Source organism: Eubalaena glacialis, chromosome 6 (assembly GCF_028564815.1).
Source record: "Eubalaena glacialis isolate mEubGla1 chromosome 6, mEubGla1.1.hap2.+ XY, whole genome shotgun sequence".
Taxonomy (NCBI): domain Eukaryota; kingdom Metazoa; phylum Chordata; class Mammalia; order Artiodactyla; family Balaenidae; genus Eubalaena; species Eubalaena glacialis.
Window position 1 is genome coordinate 71,138,620 of NC_083721.1, and position 18,772 is coordinate 71,157,391.

The window sequence follows — 18,772 nt, forward strand, 5'->3', positions numbered from 1 at the left end:
TCATTCTGGGAGCTACAGTAAGAGAAACATAGGAAGCTGAGTTGGTGTCTAGTTGGTGAGAATGAGTGTGAGTGGCACTACAAGCTTATGTGCACACACACACACACACACACAGATGTGCAACTGAGAGCACACACATATCAGCACAGAATCACAACATGGTAGAACTGGGGGGGAGAAGGGGAAGAGAGTATGGAACTAGCTGAGCACAAACATGCTGAAGGAACACAGAACAAATGATCAGAGGGAGAGATGCATACTGGTAAAGTAGAGAAATAGGACATTCAGGAATGTCATAAATGCTGGGGGGGGGCAGTGAAGTTTGAAGGAAGGGAGGTATTACATCTGTAACCAACTAAAAGCCCATTTGCTTCCTTCTAGATTCATTATGGCGGAACTGCTTCAGACAGAGAAGGCTTATGTGAGGGACCTACACGAGTGCTTAGAGGTAAGTCTTGCGGTCATCAGTTCTCAGCTGTATTAGAAACCGACATCCTTGCCACATCAAGTCCTGGAGAGGAGCTCAGTACCCTGTCTTCTCCCGGAGCTTGAAGAATAAAAAACCAACCAGAGGACATCTTTCTCCCAGAGTCAATAATAATTGCATGGGAGTTTAAAGTGCTTTGGAAAGAAACTTTTCTCAGACTGGAACTAGGCCCAGCAAAAAAAAAAAAGCATATAACACACTTGAATTCAAAATAAAATCTATGACACAGTCAATGAACTTAAGTTGAGTCTAAAAATCTGCATCCTCCCCCCGACACACAGTCAAACTCAAACACATTTAATAAATAAGAAGACTGTGGAGTTTGTGTTCTTGCTAAAGTCTGGGATGTGAATTTCCCTAGCAACAGTTCACAATAATGGAACATTCAGGTTTTCTTTCTTTCCATTCTGCTTATTTACCATCTCACTTTTTAGGCTCTACATGCATTCCCAGTCTGAGCCTTACCCCACAGGTTTGAAGCCCTGTTTGTTTTGTGTGTATTTCACGTGGCTTGCCAGTGATGGAACTGTTGCTGTCTTACAGACCTACCTGTGGGAAATGACCAGTGGTGTGGAGGAGATCCCCCCTGGGATCCTTAATAAGGAGCATATCATCTTTGGCAACATCCAGGAGATCTACGATTTTCATAACAAGTAGGTTGGCGGAGGGTTTCAGTGGAGCACACTCAGGGCCATAAATACCCAACAGCAGGGCTTTCCCAACAAGTGGACCAAAGCTGATTGGGAAATCTTGCCTGGTAAAGTATCGCCCATTAAATTTTCTAAGTCAGTGGCTGTCAGACTTCTTTCTCACTCATGCTTCTTTCTCTGCAGTGGTCCAGAATTCCTAGTGGAGGGTGAAATCAAGTATTCAGTAGTGTCTCTCCCCAGTGTCCTGAGGGACCTACCTGCCAACAACTTCAGACCCAATCAGAATGATAGCCAGGCCTTGAGGAAGTAAAAGTAGCTTCTGCTCATTAAAACTGTGGGGAATCCTGACATTAGAATTCATCTGAGGCTAACCGTCCTACTCTGTGGGCCTTAGGTTTCAAATTCCACTGAAGTTTTCTTTCAACCTAAATACTCCCTCCATCCTTAACTACCTCATCTTCCCCACCCTCAACCAAAACAACAACAGATAGATAGATAGATAAATAGATAGATAGATAATCAAACTAACTATCTAATGGAACATATTTCTTGACAGCTTATAGGGGAGAACATCAATCAGCCCTCTATGTTTTGTTGAAATCAGTAGAATCATAGAGCCCTAAAACCTCACAATTCATTTTTTCCAGCTCCCAACTTGATTTAAATCTCTTTCCCACAGCATACTAAACATGTTCCATCATTAACAGAGGGTCAGCAAGAACATTGGTTGATAAGATACATAACCAGGTTATGGAAATAATTCAGTTTCCAAAGTACAAATAGAGGAAACCTCAAGACACGAGAAATAATGTTGACATAAAGTCCTTGCGCTCTCTCAGGACCCTGTTGCAGAGAAGGGTTGAGGTAGAGATTCAGTGTTGTAGGATACAGTCTGGAGGAAGTCCTAGGGTCAGGCTAGTCAAGGCTTTGACTGAATTAAACAGTCATGCTGAAGATGAAACTGCCAGCTCGGAGAGGTCCTGGGGAGGCAGTGGGCACCGGTGTAGCAGCCCCCCTGAGGCAAGACTCTAAAACAGCACCGCGCCATCAAGCTCTGTGCAGTGATGGAAATGTTCCGTGTCTGTGCTGTCCAATACAGTAGCCACTGGTCATGTGTGCCTAGTGAACACTTGAAATGTGACTATTGTTACTGAAAACTGCATTTTCAACTTTGTTTAATAAATATAGGTGGCAAGTGGCTACCATACTGCACAGCCCAGCTCTAGAAAATGAGACCTCAGTGTGGCCCTTTGCTAAGAATGACTAAGAGGTAAGAGTTGGGCATAAAAGGATCCTGAGTTCTGAAAGGTCTAAAGAAGGGGTGGAGAGTCACTCCTCTCTTGTCCTCTCCTGATAATTAATCCCCTGTAATGTCATCAAATGGCATTAGTTTAAGGAGAATGTAAAATATGTAGCTCCCCTGTCAGATTATGAAAGCAGTAAGCTCTAGGGTGAAATTACCTTCTGACTTTCTGCAGTACTTGATAAAAGTTCCCAGTCTTTTTTTTTTAATCCAAATTTTAACACTCTCTATATGGTTTGTCTGGAAATCTCCAGACATAGAAATATTCTCTCCTCATGTCTATTTAATAAGATCCCAATAAAACCATCTTGACCATTGACCCCAAATTCCATCATCTGAACTCAGCTGAGTATTATCCCATCTCCCCAGGATATCTGGGAAGACATCGGCCTGGAAAGCAGTAAGTCATGTTACTTTTCTTTTCTGATTTATGATCTCTGGGATTTAATCAAAAGTCTCACTTTCCTCATATTCCTACCAAATTGACAAGGTATAGAAATCTAGAGATCAATACATGTACTTCCTGTGAGCCTTGTTTATGCCAAATCAATGTATAAGGGGAAAGACTCTTCATTTCAGAACTGACCAATTCTAACAAAATATCTAGCATAACCACGCCTTTTTCTGGTTTAATGGTATCACTCCAGTAAATCATGGCAAACAGTTTGGTAGTCTTTTAAATAGCTAGAAATCTACCTACCAGTTACAAAATGTAGTTCTAAGAAACCCATAAAATAAAAAAGTCAAGTTAAACCTTATGGAATGTTGCATTCTGTAGAGAGGAGTTAATTCAGTGATCAAGAGCACAGCTACCCAGCAAATGTTACCTATGTATAACATTAGAGAAACAGGAAGAAAATAAAAACCAGCCTCTGAGCAACCCAAAGAGATATCCTAAGGATAAAGTTTTTATCTTTCTGTAGGAACTCCTTTCTATCCTCCCTAAAAGCCTCTTTACTTCTTGGTTAGATTGTTTCCAAGCCCATAGCAATTTAGAAGCAGCAAATAAGAATTAAGAACTTGAGCAAGTAGCTTGATACCAGTACCTGACAGGAAAGAAAGAAAAACTGCCCAAAAAAAAAAAAAAGGCCAAAGAACCCAAAAAAATCATAGTGGTCAAGGGCTATTCTATATTGGTGCACATGATCCTATGTCCCAATATAGAGCCCAACACAGCCATATATTACAATATAGCATACTAATATATTAGTAATAATCCTGAATCATTGGTATATTCTGCATGAGAAAGCAAGGAACTTGTAATGTGTTTAGAAAGCTATCCACCAAAAAATATGTTTTAAATAATCCACAATTTAAGAGAACATGAAAGAAAATCAAGCTGTATATTAATTCCCTATAGGATCTGGAGAACTAAGGCTTTACTCTGTTCATAATTTATGCTGTCTACTTGTGCCATACAAAGTTTGATTAATGTAGAAAGCGTAACACCTCTAAAATCTCTAATAAGTAAGAGATAAAATGGCAATTAAGCCAACTTTGAAAATGCAGAAACTGTGAACTCCGTAAGAGACCATGTCTTTCACTGCATAGCCCCAATGCCTGGCACACAGTAAACTTTAAGTAAATATTTGTTGGATGGATGAATGGATGGATGGGTTTAAAATAGAATTACAATTTGCAGACTTATGGCTAATGCCATTAAGTCATAATTCAGTCTTTTGTTTATGAAAACCTCAAGACACGGAAAACCATTATTTTTCCCCATCACTATCAGAACCTTCTAGACAAGCAAAACATTTTCATGTCTAAATGAAGGAGTTTCCTGGGTACTTCTTAATGGGAAGACCAGACAGTGGTCCAAACACTTGTTTGCTCTTCAGGAATACTTTTCTGAAATGGTCACTTTTTAACCTGAAAATATCAAAAGGTTCTTTTTAACACCAGTTGCTGGCATCTTTTCAAATTTATAATTAAGTGCTAACAGAGAAGCAGCCTCTTCTGATTTCTAGTGCATAGCTCAGGTTATCTGCCTGTACTCCAGAGAGAGAGTGAAGGAAAGAGGAAGGGAGGGAGGAAGATTGGGAGACAGAGAGATTGAGAGGCAGAGGGATTGAGATTGACACTGCCTGCACAACCAAATTAGCTGAGTCTCTAGGAAATTAGTACCTACACCAAGGGTGAATATGTTAAATATCTCAGCTAGTTAGTATTGATCCTTTTAAATGGTGTCGCTTTTAAAAATGACAATCAAGAGTAGTTGTATGTATGTGATCTTTCTCTAGGACCTTTGTCTCTATAGGTGTTGAATGGAGAAATACCCAAGTACCAAAATTTCTGTAAAGAAGAACAATTCACTATGTAGAATTTAATACCTACAAGTAGTGATTTTAACACAAATTGGAGGTTTAAGTGGAATGATACTTAGGTTTTACCCTCCACTCTCCCTATTTTCATACTATATCTCTTTATTATAGAGCTAAATGTAAAGATCATGAAACTTATCTACTCAAAAACTAGATCCATTTCTATTGCATTCTGCTAAGCATTCCGGGAGCGCTCAGATAAGGTAGTATGTGCCATAAATAGATCCCCCAAACGGTAGTGATTTTGCTAATGCTGTCTCCCCACTTTGGCCTACAGCTCATGATGTGGGAAAATCATTTATTTTCAGTTTGCCTTGTATTAGATTTTCAGCTTTGATAAGGACAGCTGTTTGTTTAAAATGCTCATCACCTTTGGTTAAATCTGAACTTTACTTTTTCCTTTTCAGTTTTTGGGGATATGGCCATATGTGAGTCTGGGCAATAACATTTTTATAAAATCTCTGCTGTCAGGGATCAGAAGGTCTTCCTGACCATCAAGTACAACCATCTCCATTTACAGATAAGGACACTGAGACCCAGAGAGGGGCCAGTGACTTTCCCAATATGTGATATCTCCCCCTTGAAAGATTAGGTGTAGATTCCAGGGGCTGGGTTTCCCACGTCAGTGCTCTCTCCCCCCTCCCCTACTCCATAGACCACCAGCTGGCACTGCCAAATCTGGTTTGTTTGATTCATATCTAACCAGCTTCCATGTGCATCCTCAAATTTGAGGAACACTTCAACCCATTTCTTCCATAGGTGTGTCATCCAGGTCACACACCCTTACAATAATGACCTGAAATAAGTCAGTTTTCAGCAAGGGTTGGAAAGACAAGTAGGGGACCAACAACCAGGGCTGGATAACCCTTCTGCAAACTCCCTCCTCCAGGTCCGGCCAGAAGCTATTAGATTTGGACTTGGACACCACCCACTGCCCTACCAGCCTAGTATTCCCCGGCCCGAGGCTGAGGGCCAGGGCCAGGGCTAAGTGGGACTGAGCTGGGACACTGGCCAGGCCCAGGGCAGCCTTCCAGGGCACCAGGTAGCCAGGGTCAGTCGGGAGCAGAGGGTGGTGTGTAGCAGGGCAGGAGAAGGCAAGGTGGGGGGGAATGACGGGAGATGCCGGTGAACCACCGAACCAGGCCCACACTTCCATGATCTCCCAGGAGTTCCACCCTGGGGTCAGCCCCGCACTGGTTTGGAGATGGAGTTGGTACCCAGTGAGGAATCTAACCAAGGCTCTGCCCTCTGAGTTCTGGGAATCAGTGAGGTACTGGTGATAAGGGTGGAGGTGAGCACAAGTGCAGATCAAAGGAGCAAAGAAAATAGTCTCTTTTGGAGTAACAGGAAGGCTTCCCAGAAGAGGGGCATTTGAGATGGAATTTAAATAACCAGTGGGATTTGTACAGCCAGGCATGGCTCCATTGATGATGGAGGAGAGTTTGAACACAGACCCTTTCAGGGAGGAGAGTGGTGAAGTCTAGGAGGGAGGCCGAGAGGCAATGGGAGGCGTTTGGGAGTGAGTCTGAATCCTGGGTCAAGGATGGGGGAGGTCTGGCCGTCACACTCCCACTTAGACTGTGTCTTGTCATGTCTGTGTCTGTGAGATTGAGGCTCAGGAGGGGAGAGGTGGTGGGTGGAGATGGTATGAGTCAGAAATGGTGGTGTAGGAGAGCACGAAGGAAGGCAGGAGAGACAGAGTGAGTGGGAAAGTGGGGTAAAATACCTGGATAGAGGAGAAGTGAGAACAGTGGATAACAAGGGGAAAGAAGAGATGGGGAGAAGGAGAGAGGAAGGAAGAGGGGAAAGGGGGGCACTACTACAGGGAGATGGTAGATCAGTAGAGAGGGAGAAAGGGGGAGGGTCGAGGGTGAGAGGGAGAGAGAGAGATGGATAAAGACCTAGGAGCATCAGCAAAGTGCTTTTCAAATATTTTTTTTTTTTTTTAAACATCTTTATTGAAGTATAATTGCTTTACAATGGTGTGCTAGCTTCTGCTTTACAACAAAGTGAATCAGTTACACATATACATATGTTGCCATATCTCTTCCCTCTTGCATCTCCCTCCCTCCCACCCTCCCTATCCCACCCCTCTAGGTGTTCACAAAGCACCGAGCTGATCTCCCTGTGCTATGCGGCTGCTTCCCACTAGTTATCTATTTTACATTTGGTAGTGTATATATGTCCATGACACTCTCTCACCCTGTCACATCTCACCCCCCCCCCCATATCCTCAAGTCCATTCTCTAGTAGGTCTGTGTCTTTATTCCCATCTTGCCACTAGGTTCTTCATGACCTCTTTTTTTTTTTTTTTTTCCCTTAGATTCCATATATATGTGTTAGCATACTGTATTTGTTTTTCTCTTTCTGACTTACTTCACTCTGTATGACAGACTCTAACTCCATCCACCTCATTACAAACACCTCCATTTCATTTCTTTTTATGGCTGAGTAATATTCCATTGTATATATGTGCCACATCTTCTTTATCCATTCATCCGATGATGGACACCTAGGTTGCTTCCAGGTCCTGGCTATTGTAAACAGAGCTGCAATGAATATTTTGGTACATGACTCTTTCTGAATTATGGTTTTCTCAGGGTATATGCCCAGTAGTGGGATTGCTGGGTCATATGGTAGTTCTATTTTTAGTTTTTTAAGGAACCTCCATACTGTTCTCCATAGTGGCTGTATCAATTTACATTCCCACCAACAGTGCAAGAGTGTTCCCTTTTCTCCACACCCTCTCCAGCATTTATTGTTTCTAGATTTTTTGATGATGGCCATTCTGACCGGTGTGAGATGATACCTCATTGTAGTTTTGATTTGCATTTCTCTAATGATTAATGATGTTGAGCATTCTTTCATGTGTCTGTTGGCAATCTGTATCTCTTCTTTGGAGAAATGTCTATTTAGGTCTTCTGCCCATTTTTGGATTGGGTTGTTTGTTTTTTTGTTATTGAGCTGCATGAGCTGCTTGTAAATCTTGGAGATTAATCCTTTGTCCGTTGCTTCATTTGCAAATATTTTCTCCCATTCTGAGGGTTGTCTTTTGGTCTTGTTTATGGTTTCCTTTGCTGTGCAAAAGCTTTTAAGTTTCATTAGGTCCCATTTGTTTATTTGTGTTTTTATTTCCATTTCTCTAGGACCTGGGTCAAAAAGGATCTTGCTGTGACTTATGTCATACAGTGTTCTGCCTATGTTTTCCTCTAAGAGTTTGATAGTGTCTGGCCTTACACTTAGGTCTTTAATCCATTTTGAGTTTATTTTTGTGTATGGTGTTAGGGAGTGTTCTAATTTCATACTTTTACATGTACCTGTCCAATTTTCCCAGCACCACTTATTTTTTTTTTTTAAACATCTTTATTGAAGTATAATTGCTTTACAATGGTGTGCTAGCTTCTGCTTTACAACAAAGTGAATCAGTTACACATATACATATGTTGCCATATCTTTTCCCTCTTACATCTCCCTCCCTCCCACCCTCCCTATCCCACCCCTCTAGGTGGTCACAAAGCACCGAGCTGATCTCCCTGTGCTATGCGGCTGCTTCCCACTAGTTATCTATTTTACATTTGGTAGTGTATATATGTCCATGACACTCTCTCACCCTGTCACATCTCACCCCTCCCCCTCCCCATATCCTCAAGTCCATTCTCTAGTAGGTCTGTGTCTTTATTCCCATCTTGCCACTAGGTTCTTCATGACCTCTTTTTTTTTTTTTCCCTTAGATTCCATATATATGTGTTAGCATACTGTATTTGTTTTTCTCTTTCTGACTTACTTCACTCTGTATGACAGACTCTAACTCCATCCACCTCATTACAAACACCTCCATTTCATTTCTTTTTATGGCTGAGTAATATTCCATTGTATATATGTGCCACATCTTCTTTATCCATTCATCCGATGATGGACACCTAGGTTGCTTCCAGGTCCTGGCTATTGTAAACAGAGCTGCAATGAATATTTTGGTACATGACTCTTTCTGAATTATGGTTTTCTCAGGGTATATGCCCAGTAGTGGGATTGCTGGGTCATATGGTAGTTCTATTTTTAGTTTTTTAAGGAACCTCCATACTGTTCTCCATAGTGGCTGTATCAATTTACATTCCCACCAACAGTGCAAGAGTGTTCCCTTTTCTCCACACCCTCTCCAGCATTTATTGTTTCTAGATTTTTTGATGATGGCCATTCTGACCGGTGTGAGATGATACCTCATTGTAGTTTTGATTTGCATTTCTCTAATGATTAATGATGTTGAGCATTCTTTCATGTGTCTGTTGGCAATCTGTATCTCTTCTTTGGAGAAATGTCTATTTAGGTCTTCTGCCCATTTTTGGATTGGGTTGTTTGTGTTTTTGTTATTGAGCTGCATGAGCTGCTTGTAAATCTTGGAGATTAATCCTTTGTCCGTTGCTTCATTTGCAAATATTTTCTCCCATTCTGAGGGTTGTCTTTTGGTCTTGTTTATGGTTTCCTTTGCTGTGCAAAAGCTTTTAAGTTTCATTAGGTCCCATTTGTTTATTTGTGTTTTTATTTCCATTTCTCTAGGACCTGGGTCAAAAAGGATCTTGCTGTGACTTATGTCATACAGTGTTCTGCCTATGTTTTCCTCTAAGAGTTTGATAGTGTCTGGCCTTACACTTAGGTCTTTAATCCATTTTGAGTTTATTTTTGTGTATGGTGTTAGGGAGTGTTCTAATTTCATACTTTTACATGTACCTGTCCAATTTTCCCAGCACCACTTATTGAAGAGGCTGTCTTTTCTCCACTGTATATGCTTGCCTCCTTTATCAAAGATAAGGTGACCATATGTGCGTGGGCTTATCTCTGGGCTTTCTATCCTGTTCCATTGATCTATATTTCTGTTTTTGTGCCAGTACCAAACTGTCTTGATTACTGTAGCTTTGTAATATAGTCTGAAGTCAGGGAGCCTGATTCCTCCAGCTCCATTTTTCGTTCTCAAGATTGCTTTGGCTATTCGGGGTCTTTTGTGTTTCCATACAAATTGTGAAATTTTTTGTTCTAGTTCTGTGAAAAATGCCAGTGGTAGTTTGATAGGGATTGCATTGAATCTGTAGATTGCTTTGGGTAGCAGAGTCATTTTCACAATGTTTATTCTTCCAATCCAAGAACATGGTATATCTCTCCATCTATTTGTATCATCTTTAATTTCTTTCATCAGTGTCCTATAATTTTCTGCATACAGGTCTTTTGTCTCCTTAGGTAGGTTTATTCCTAGGTATTTTATTCTTTTTGTTGCAATGGTAAACGGGAGTGTTTTCTTAATTTCACTTTCAGATTTTTCATCATTAGTATACAGGAATGCAAGAGATTTCTGTGCATTAATTTTGTATCCTGCTACTTTACCAAATTCATTGATTAGCTCTAGTAGTTTTCTGGTAGCATCTTTTGGATTCTCTATGTATAGTATCATGTCATCTGCAAACAGTGACAGCTTTACTTCTTCTTTTCCGATTTGGATTCCTTTTATTTCTTTTTCGTCTCTGATTGCTGTGGCTAACACTTCCAAAACTATGTTGAATAATAGTGGTGAGAGTGGGCAACCTTGTCTTGTTCCTGATCTTAGTGGAAATGGTTTCAGTTTTTCACCATTGAGGACAATGTTGGCTGTGGGTTTGTCATATACGGCCTTTATTATGTTGAGGAAAGTTCCCTCTATGCCTACCTTCTGCAGGACTTTTATCATAAATGGGTGTTGAATTTTGTCGAAAGCTTTCTCTGCATCTATTAAGATGATCATATGGTTTTTCTCCTTCAATTTGTTAATATGATGTATCACATTGATTGATTTGCGTATATTGAAGAATCCTTGCATTCCTGGAATAAACCCCACTTGATCATGGTGTATGATCCTTTTAATGTGCTGTTGGATTCTGTTTGCTAGTATTTTGTTGAGGATTTTTGCATCTATGTTCATCAGTGATATTGGCCTGTAGTTTTCTTTCTTTGTGACATCTTTGCCTGGTTTTGGTATCAGGGTGATGGTGGCCTCGTAGAATGAGTTGGGGAGTGTTCCTCCCTCTGCAATATTTTGGAAGAGTTTGAGAAGGATAGGTGTTAGCTCTTCTCTAAATGTTTGATAGAATTCGCCTGTGAAGCCATCTGGTCCTGGGCTTTTGTGTGTTGGAAGATTTTTAATCACAGTTTCAATTTCAGTGCTTGTGATTGGTCTGTTCATATTTTCTATTTCTTCCTGCTTCAGTCTCGGCAGGTTGTGCATTTCTAAGAATCTGTCCATTTCTTCCAGGTTGTCCATTTTATTAGCATAGAGTTGCTTGTAGTAATCTCTTATGATCGTTTGTATTTCTGCAGTGTCAGTGGTTACTTCTCCTTTTTCATTTCTAATTCTATTAATTTGAGTCTTCTCCTTTTTTCTCTTGATGAGTCTGGCTAATGGTTTATCAATTTTGTTTATCTTCTCAAAGAACCAGCTTTTAGTTTCATTGATTTTTGCTATTGTTTCCTTCATTTCTTTTTCATTTATTTCTGATCTGATCTTTATGATTTCTTTCCTTCTGCTAGCTTTGGGGTTTTTTTGTTCTTCTTTCTCTAATTGCTTTAGGTGCAAGGTTAGGTTGTTTATTCGAGATGTTTCCTGTTTCTTGATGTAGGCTTGTATTGCTATAAACTTCCCTCTTAGAACTGCTTTTGCTGCATCCCATAGGTTTTGGATCGTCGTGTCTCCATTGTCATTTGTTTCTAGGTATTTTTTGATTTCCCCTTTGATTTCTTCAGTGATCACTTCGTTATTAAGTAGTGTATTGTGTAGCCTCCATGTGTTTGTATTTTTTACAGATCTTTTCCTGTAATTGATATCTAGTCTCATAGCGTTGTGGTCGGAAAAGATACTTGATACGATTTCAATTTTTTTAAATTTACCAAGGCTTGATTTGTGACCCAAGATATGATCTATCCTGGAGAATGTTCCATGAGCACTCGAGAAAAATGTGTATTCTGTTGTTTTTGGGTGGAATGTCCTATAAATATCAATTAAGTCCATCTTGTTTAATGTATCATTTAAAGCTTGTGTTTCCTTATTTATTTTCATTTTGGATGATCTGTCCATTGGTGAAAGTGGGGTGTTAAAGTCCCCTACTATGATTGTGTTACTGTCGATTTCCCCTTTTATGGCTGTTAGTATTTGCCTTATGTACTGAGGTGCTCCTATGTTGGGTGCATAAATATTTACAATTGTTATACCTTCCTCTTGGATCGATCCCTTGATCATTATATAGTGTCCGTCTTTGTCTCTTGTAATTGTCTTTATTTTAAAGTCTATTTTGTCTGATATGAGAATTGCTACTCCAGCTTTCTTTTGATTTCCATTTGCATGGAATATCTTTTTCCATCCCCTCACTTTCAGTCTGTATGTGTCTCTAGGTCTGAAGTGGGTCTCTTGTAGACAGCATATATATGGGTCTTGTTTTTGTATCCATTCAGCCAGTCTGTGTCTTTTGGTGGGAGCATTTAATCCATTTACATTTAAGGTAATTATCGATATGTATGTTCCTATTCCCATTTTCTTAAATGTTTTGGGTTTGTTATTGTAGGTGTTTTCCTTCTCTTGTGTTTCTTGCCTAGAGAAGTTCCTTTAGCATTTGTTGTAAAGCTGGTTTGGTGGTGCTGAACTCTCTCAGCTTTTGCTTGTCTGTAAAGGTTTTAATTTCTCCATCAAATCTGAATGAGATCCTTGCTGGGTAGAGTAATCTTGGTTGTAGGTTTTTCTCCTTCATCACTTTAAGTATATCCTGCCACTCCCTTCTGGCTTGCAGCGTCTCCGCTGAAAGATCAGCTGTTAACCTTATGGGGATGCCCTTGTGTGTTATCTGTTGTTTTTCCCTTGCTGCTTTTAATATGTTTTCTTTATATTTAATTTTTGATAGTTTGATTAATATGTGTCTTGGTGTGTTTCTCCTTGGATTTATCCTGTATGGGACTCTCTGTGCTTCCAGGACTTGATTAACTATTTCCTTTCCCATATTAGGGAAGTTTTCAACTATAATCTCTTCAAATATTTTCTCAGTCCCTTTCTTTTTCTCTTCTTCTTCTGGGACCCCTATAATTCGAATGTTGGTGCGTTTAATGTTGTCCCAGAGGTCTCTGAGACTGTCCTCAGTTCTTTTCATTCTTTTTTCTTTATTCTGGTCTGCAGTAGTTATTTCCACCATTTTATCTTCCAGGTCACTTATCCGTTCTTCTGCCTCAGTTATTCTGCTATTGATCCCATCTAGAGTATTTTTAATTTCATTTATTGTGCTTGTCATCGTTTCTTGGTTCCTCTTTAGTTCTTCTACGTCCTTGTTAAATGTTTCTTGCATTTTGTCTATTCTATTTCCAAGACTTTGGATCATCCTTACTATCATTATTCTGAATTCTTTTTCAGGTAGACTACCTATTTCCTCTTCATTTGTTAGGTCTGGTGTGTTTTGACCCTGCTCCTTCATCTGCTGTGTGTTTTTCTGTCTTCTCATTTTGCTTATCTTACTGTGTTTGGGGTCTCCTTTTCACAGGCTGCAGGTTCGTAGTTCCCGTTGTTTTTGGTATCTGTCCCCAGTGGCTAAGGTTGGTTCAGTGGGTTGTGTAGGTTTCCTGGTGGAGGGAACTAGTGCCTGTGTTCTGGTGGATGAGGCTGGATGTTGTCTTTCTGGTGGGTTCGTCCACGTCTGGTGGTGTGTTTTGGGGTGTCTGTGGCCTTATTATGATTTTAGGCAGCCTCTCTGTTAATGGATGGGGCTGTGTTCCTCTCTTGCTAGTTGTTTGGCATAGGGTGTCCAGCACTGTAGCTTGCTGGTCGTTGAGTGAAGCTGGGTCTTGATGTTGAGATGGAGATCTGTGAGAGATTTTTGCCGTTTGGTATTACGTGGAGCTGGGAGGTCTCTTGTGGACCAGTGTCCTGAAGTTGGCTCTCCCACCTCAGAGGCACAGCCCTGATGCCTGGCTGGAGCACCAAGAGCCTTTCATCCACACGGCTCAGAATAAAAGGGAGAAAAAATGGAAAGAAAGAAGAAAAGAGGATAAAATAAAATAAAATAAAGCAATTATAATAAAAAATAAGAAAAAAAATTATTAAGAGTAAATTTATTAAGAAAAAAATTTTTTTTTAATTTTTAAAAATAGATTTATTAACTTTTTATACTAAAAATAAGAAAAAAATTATTTAGAAAAAATTTATTAAGAAAAAAAATTTTTTAATTTTTTAAAATAAAAAATATGAAAAAACTTATTAAAAATTTTTTTAAAAATAGAAAATAAGGAAAAAATTATTAAGAAAACATTTATTAGGAAAAAAAAATTTTTAAGCCAAAAAAAAAAAAAAAAAAACGGACGGACCTAACCCTAGGACTAACGGTGAGAGCAAAGCTATACAGACAAAATCTCACCCAGAAGCATACACATCTACACTCACAAAAAAAAGGAAAAGGGGAAAAGTTAATATATCCTGCTCCCAAAGTCCATCTCCTAAATTTGGGATGATTCGTTGTCTATTCAGGTATTCAACAGATGCAGGCACATCAAGTTGTTTGTGGAGCTTTAATCCGCTGCTTCTGAGGCTGCTGGGAGAGATTTCCCTTTCTCTTCTTTGTTCGTACAGCTCCCGGGGTTCAGCTTTGGATTTGGACCCGCCTCTGCGTGTAGGTCGTCTGAGGGCGTCTGTTCCCCGCCCAGACAGAACGGGGTTAAAGGAGCAGCTGATTCGGGGGCTCTGGCTCAGTCAGGCCGGGGGGAGGGAGCGGTATGGAGGAGGCGGGGCGAGCCTGCGGCGGCAGAAGCCGGCGTGACGTTGCAGCAGCCTGAGGCGCGCCGTGCGCTCTCCCGGGGAAGTTGTCCCCGGATTACGGGAGCCTGGCCGTGGCGGGCTGCACAGGCTCCCGGGAGGGGCGGTGTGGAGAATGACCTGTGCTCGCCCACAGGCTGTTTGGTGGCGGCAGCAGCAGCCTTAGCGTCTCATGCCCGTCTCTGGGGTCCGCGCTGATAGCCGCGGCTCGCGCCCGTCTCTGGAGTTCGTTTAAGTGGCGCTCTGAATCCCCTCTCCTTGCACGCCGCGAAACAAAGAGGCAAGAAAAAGTCTCCTGCCTCTTCGGCAGCTGCAGACTTTTTCTCGTGCACCCTCCCGGCTAGTTGTGGTGCGCTAGACCCTTCAGGCTGTGTTCACGCAGCCAACCCCAGTCCTCTCCCTGGGATCCGACCGAAGCCCGCGCCTCAGCTCCCAGCCCCCGCCCGCCCCGGCGGGTGAGCAGACAAGCCTCTCGGGCTGGTGAGTGCTGCTCGGCGCCGAGCCTCTGTGCGGGAATCTCTCCGTTTTTCCCTCTGCGTCCCTGTTGCTGTGGGATCCGCGCTGATAGCCGCGGCTCGTGCCCGTCTCTGGAGCTCGTTTAGGCGGCGCTCTGAATCCCCTCTCCTTGCGCGCCGCGAAACAAAGAGGCAAGAAAAATTCTCTTGCCTCTTTGGCAGCTGCAGTCTTTTTCCCGGACTCCCTCCCGGCTAGCACCGAAGCCCGAGCCCCAGCTCCCAGGCCCCGCCCGCCCCGGCGGCTGAGCAGAGAAGCCTCTCGGGCTGGTGAGTGCTGGTCGGCACCGCTCCTCTGTGCGGGAATCTCCGCTTTGCCCTCCGCACCAATGTGGCTGCGCTCTCCTCCGTGGCTCCGAAGCTTCCCCCCTCTGCTACCCGCAGTCTCTGCCCACGAAGGGGCTTCCTAGTGTGTGGAAACCTTTCCTCCTTCACAGCTCCCTCCCACTGGTGCAGGTCCCGTCCCTATTCTTTTGTCTCTGTTATTTCTTTTTTCTTTTGCCCTACCCAAGTACGTGGGGATTTTCTTGCCTTTTGGGAGGTCTGACGTCTTCTGCCAGCGTTCAGTGGGTGTTCTGTAGGAGCAGTTCCACGTGTAGATGTATTTCTCATGTATCTGTGGGGAGGAAGGTGATCTCCACGTCTTACTCTTCCGCCATCTTCTTCAAATATTTTTGATCATGAACCAAAGAAAAATAATATATCATGTCCTGATATGCATATGCTTATACATTATATATAAGAGGAAAATTAAGTCCTCCAAAATAACACCCTCACTATGTGTGATGCACTCTGATATTTTGGATTAGGTTCCATTCTCCTTCCTTTTTAATGCTGGTTTCCACCCACTAAACTGATTTTACAACCCCTTGGAACACAGAGGGTAGATCAGTAGCTACAAGGTGGGGAGCTGGCTCCACCAAGTGGTGAGGAAAGGGATGTGCAGGTCACAGCCCCTTCTGGAGACCACACTGCCAGGCTGCAGCTGCCTTCTCCTCCATTGCCTCTCCTACTCCTTCCCACACACACACCCCTTGCTTCAAAATATGTGTGTTCTGTGCTTTCTGTGCTTTTTTCACACTCCAAGAAAATATCGTTCTGTTCTACTCCCTTGTTTTATAGAAACTGGAGCTTACAAAAGTTCGTGACCTGCACAAACCAATTAGTAACACAGCCAAAGAATCCAAGTCTTCATAACTCCCTATTAAGTCACACTGTCATTTTCTTAATATTCAAATGCCAAGCGAAGAGGAAGGGGAAGACTTGTGATTTTTTCTTGGGCCCTAAACCCATACTCTAAGGGATAACTGAGGCCTTACCCATCAGAAGGACCCTAAAAAACATTTAGCTGTGATTTTGTTGCTACTGTTTGTTTTTTTCAGTAAGCCATCGACATTGGTGCTGGTTATAGATATTGGGGAGTACCCAAAGCAAGACAAAGTCTAAACATTTATTTAGGAGTGTTCAAGTCATGTTCATTTCACTTGTACACACTAACTGCTTAGCGTCCGTGCCTAGTTGCTACACAGGCTATCAATGGCTATGAATAACATTAAATGTGAGATTGTTTATATTTTACTTTAACATTAAACTTATATTTATGCAATACTTTTGATTCATCTGATCACACAAGTTAAACAAACTTAGGAAATATTAGCAAAACATATTCAACAGGTAGCAGTGCAGCGAGGTAAACTGCTGCTTGAGGTTGGAGGTGAGGGTGGAGCATATGCTGAGTAAGGGTCCAGCCCTGCACACTTTGCCCCTTCACCTCTAACCTAAGCTGAAGTTTCTGCTGTGAAATAAAGGGACAGAGCCCGCTGATTGTTCTGGCTCAGCCCAGGTGATCAAACTGTGCTGATTAAACACTTTTGTGAACAATCTGGTACCTTCCCTGGAGTGCTCACGACTCTCCACTAGTTTAACAGCTGCTCCGTATGCTAACCAGCTGTCCTGGCCTGCAGTCCAGAGCCTCTTCCAAGATGGGCTCTGAATCTGTCTGGTCACTAATGGATCCCTTAGAAACGATCTCTAGCTCCACTTGTATGAAAGCATTGATAAGGGGCAGTGTCCTGGACTGCCTGCAAAGATGAGCCTGATGCCTTTCTCCCCGGCTGCCTCCAGCTTTATGTTTGTCTCCTCCTCATTGTTCTTCTCCCCCCTGCCCCGTTACCACAGCACCGCCCCCCACTTCATTCCCTTTCTCACCAACAAGTGTGCATGCCCATGCATGAGAGCACGCATACACAAGGTCATCACATATGCTCCCCTTTAAATGCAAGCTGCACCCTTGACGTAGAGGTCCTCTGCGAAGGACATACTTCTCCAGAAGCAGTAAGAATATAGGCCAAGTTTACCTTTGGCGAGAATAACAAAATCAGAATGACTCAGGGTGCCTTTGGAATGGTGCTGTTTCCATAGTACTTAATGACAAAGCTCACAAAGCTTTTCTGTCAATAAATGCTAGAGGTTTCATTTCCCAGGATCCTGTCCAAAGCCAGAGGGAAGCATTTTCCTCATAAAGTAACTGCATAATATATTGTATCATAATACTTTAATAGAGTAGTGACATTGCTTAGATCTTGACATTTTTTATTGAAGTGTAGTTGCTGTACACTATTATATAAGTTACAGGTGTACAATATAGTGATTCACAATTTTAAAGGTTATAGTTATTATAAAATATTGGCTATATCCCCCATGTTGTACAATACATTCTTTTTTTTTTTTAATTAATTAATTAATTTATTTATTTTTGGCTGTGTTGGGTCTTCGTTTCGGTGCGAGGGCTTTCTCTAGTTGCGGCAAGCGGGGGCCACTCTTCATCGCGGTGCGCGGGCCTCTCACTATCGCGGCCTCTCTTGTTGGGAGCTCAGGCTCCAGATGCGCAGGCTCAGTAGTTGTGGCTCATGGGCCTAGTTGCTCCGCGGCATGTGGGATCTTCCCAGACCAGGGCTCGAACCCGTGTTTCCTGCATTGGCAGGCAGATTCTCAACCACTGCGCCACCAGGGAAGCCCTACAATACATTCTTGTAGCTTATTTTATACCTAATAATTTGTATCTCTTAATCCCCTACCCCATATTGCCCCTCCCCCCTCCCCACTGGTAACCACTAGTTCATTCTCTTTATCTGTGAGTCTGCTTCTTTTTTGTTATATTCACTAGTTTGTTGTATTTTTAAAATTCCACATATAAGTGATATCATACAGTATTTGAATCTTGACATTTCTTTAAAAGTTTTATTCATTTCTGAAAGAACCCCAGACATTCACACAAACTCTTAAACTCCTTGCTTTGCTTGTTCTCCCATGATTTATTACATATAATTATTGAAATGGTGAGGACCGAGATGTGTCTATAGAACAGCTGAGGAGGAATATCCCATCATTTGTGAAGAGTGTTGTGACCTCTTGTGCTTTAAACTCATCACATCTGTTTGAAGTAGGTAGAATGATACTGATCAGACGTACATAACCTGTCATCTTCATAAGCTTCAAATGAAAAAACAAAATAGAGTTTAATACTGCCACTTACCTTCAACAGTTACATTGAGATGGTAGTGCATATCTTACTCAGAGTTATGAATTGATATGCCCAGCACAAAATAAATAGCTTTTAAAATTCTTAGCTTTTTTATTTAAAAATTAAATCATATAGAGTTGATGTAGGATCTGCCAACTGGAAGCACACTGG

General features: G+C 41.7%; 1 protein-coding gene across 10 annotated transcripts in view; it reads left to right on the forward strand.

Moving 5' to 3' along the window:
* Window positions 1–18,772, forward strand: part of KALRN (kalirin RhoGEF kinase) — a 653,671-nt gene that overhangs the window by 402,828 nt on the left and 232,071 nt on the right. For all 10 annotated transcript variants that reach the window (XM_061194271.1, XM_061194272.1, XM_061194273.1 and 7 more), the window contains 2 exons: window positions 382–448; window positions 1,031–1,140. In XM_061194271.1, the coding sequence (XP_061050254.1) occupies window positions 382–448; window positions 1,031–1,140 (177 nt within the window). The remainder of the gene's footprint in view (window positions 1–381; window positions 449–1,030; window positions 1,141–18,772) is intronic.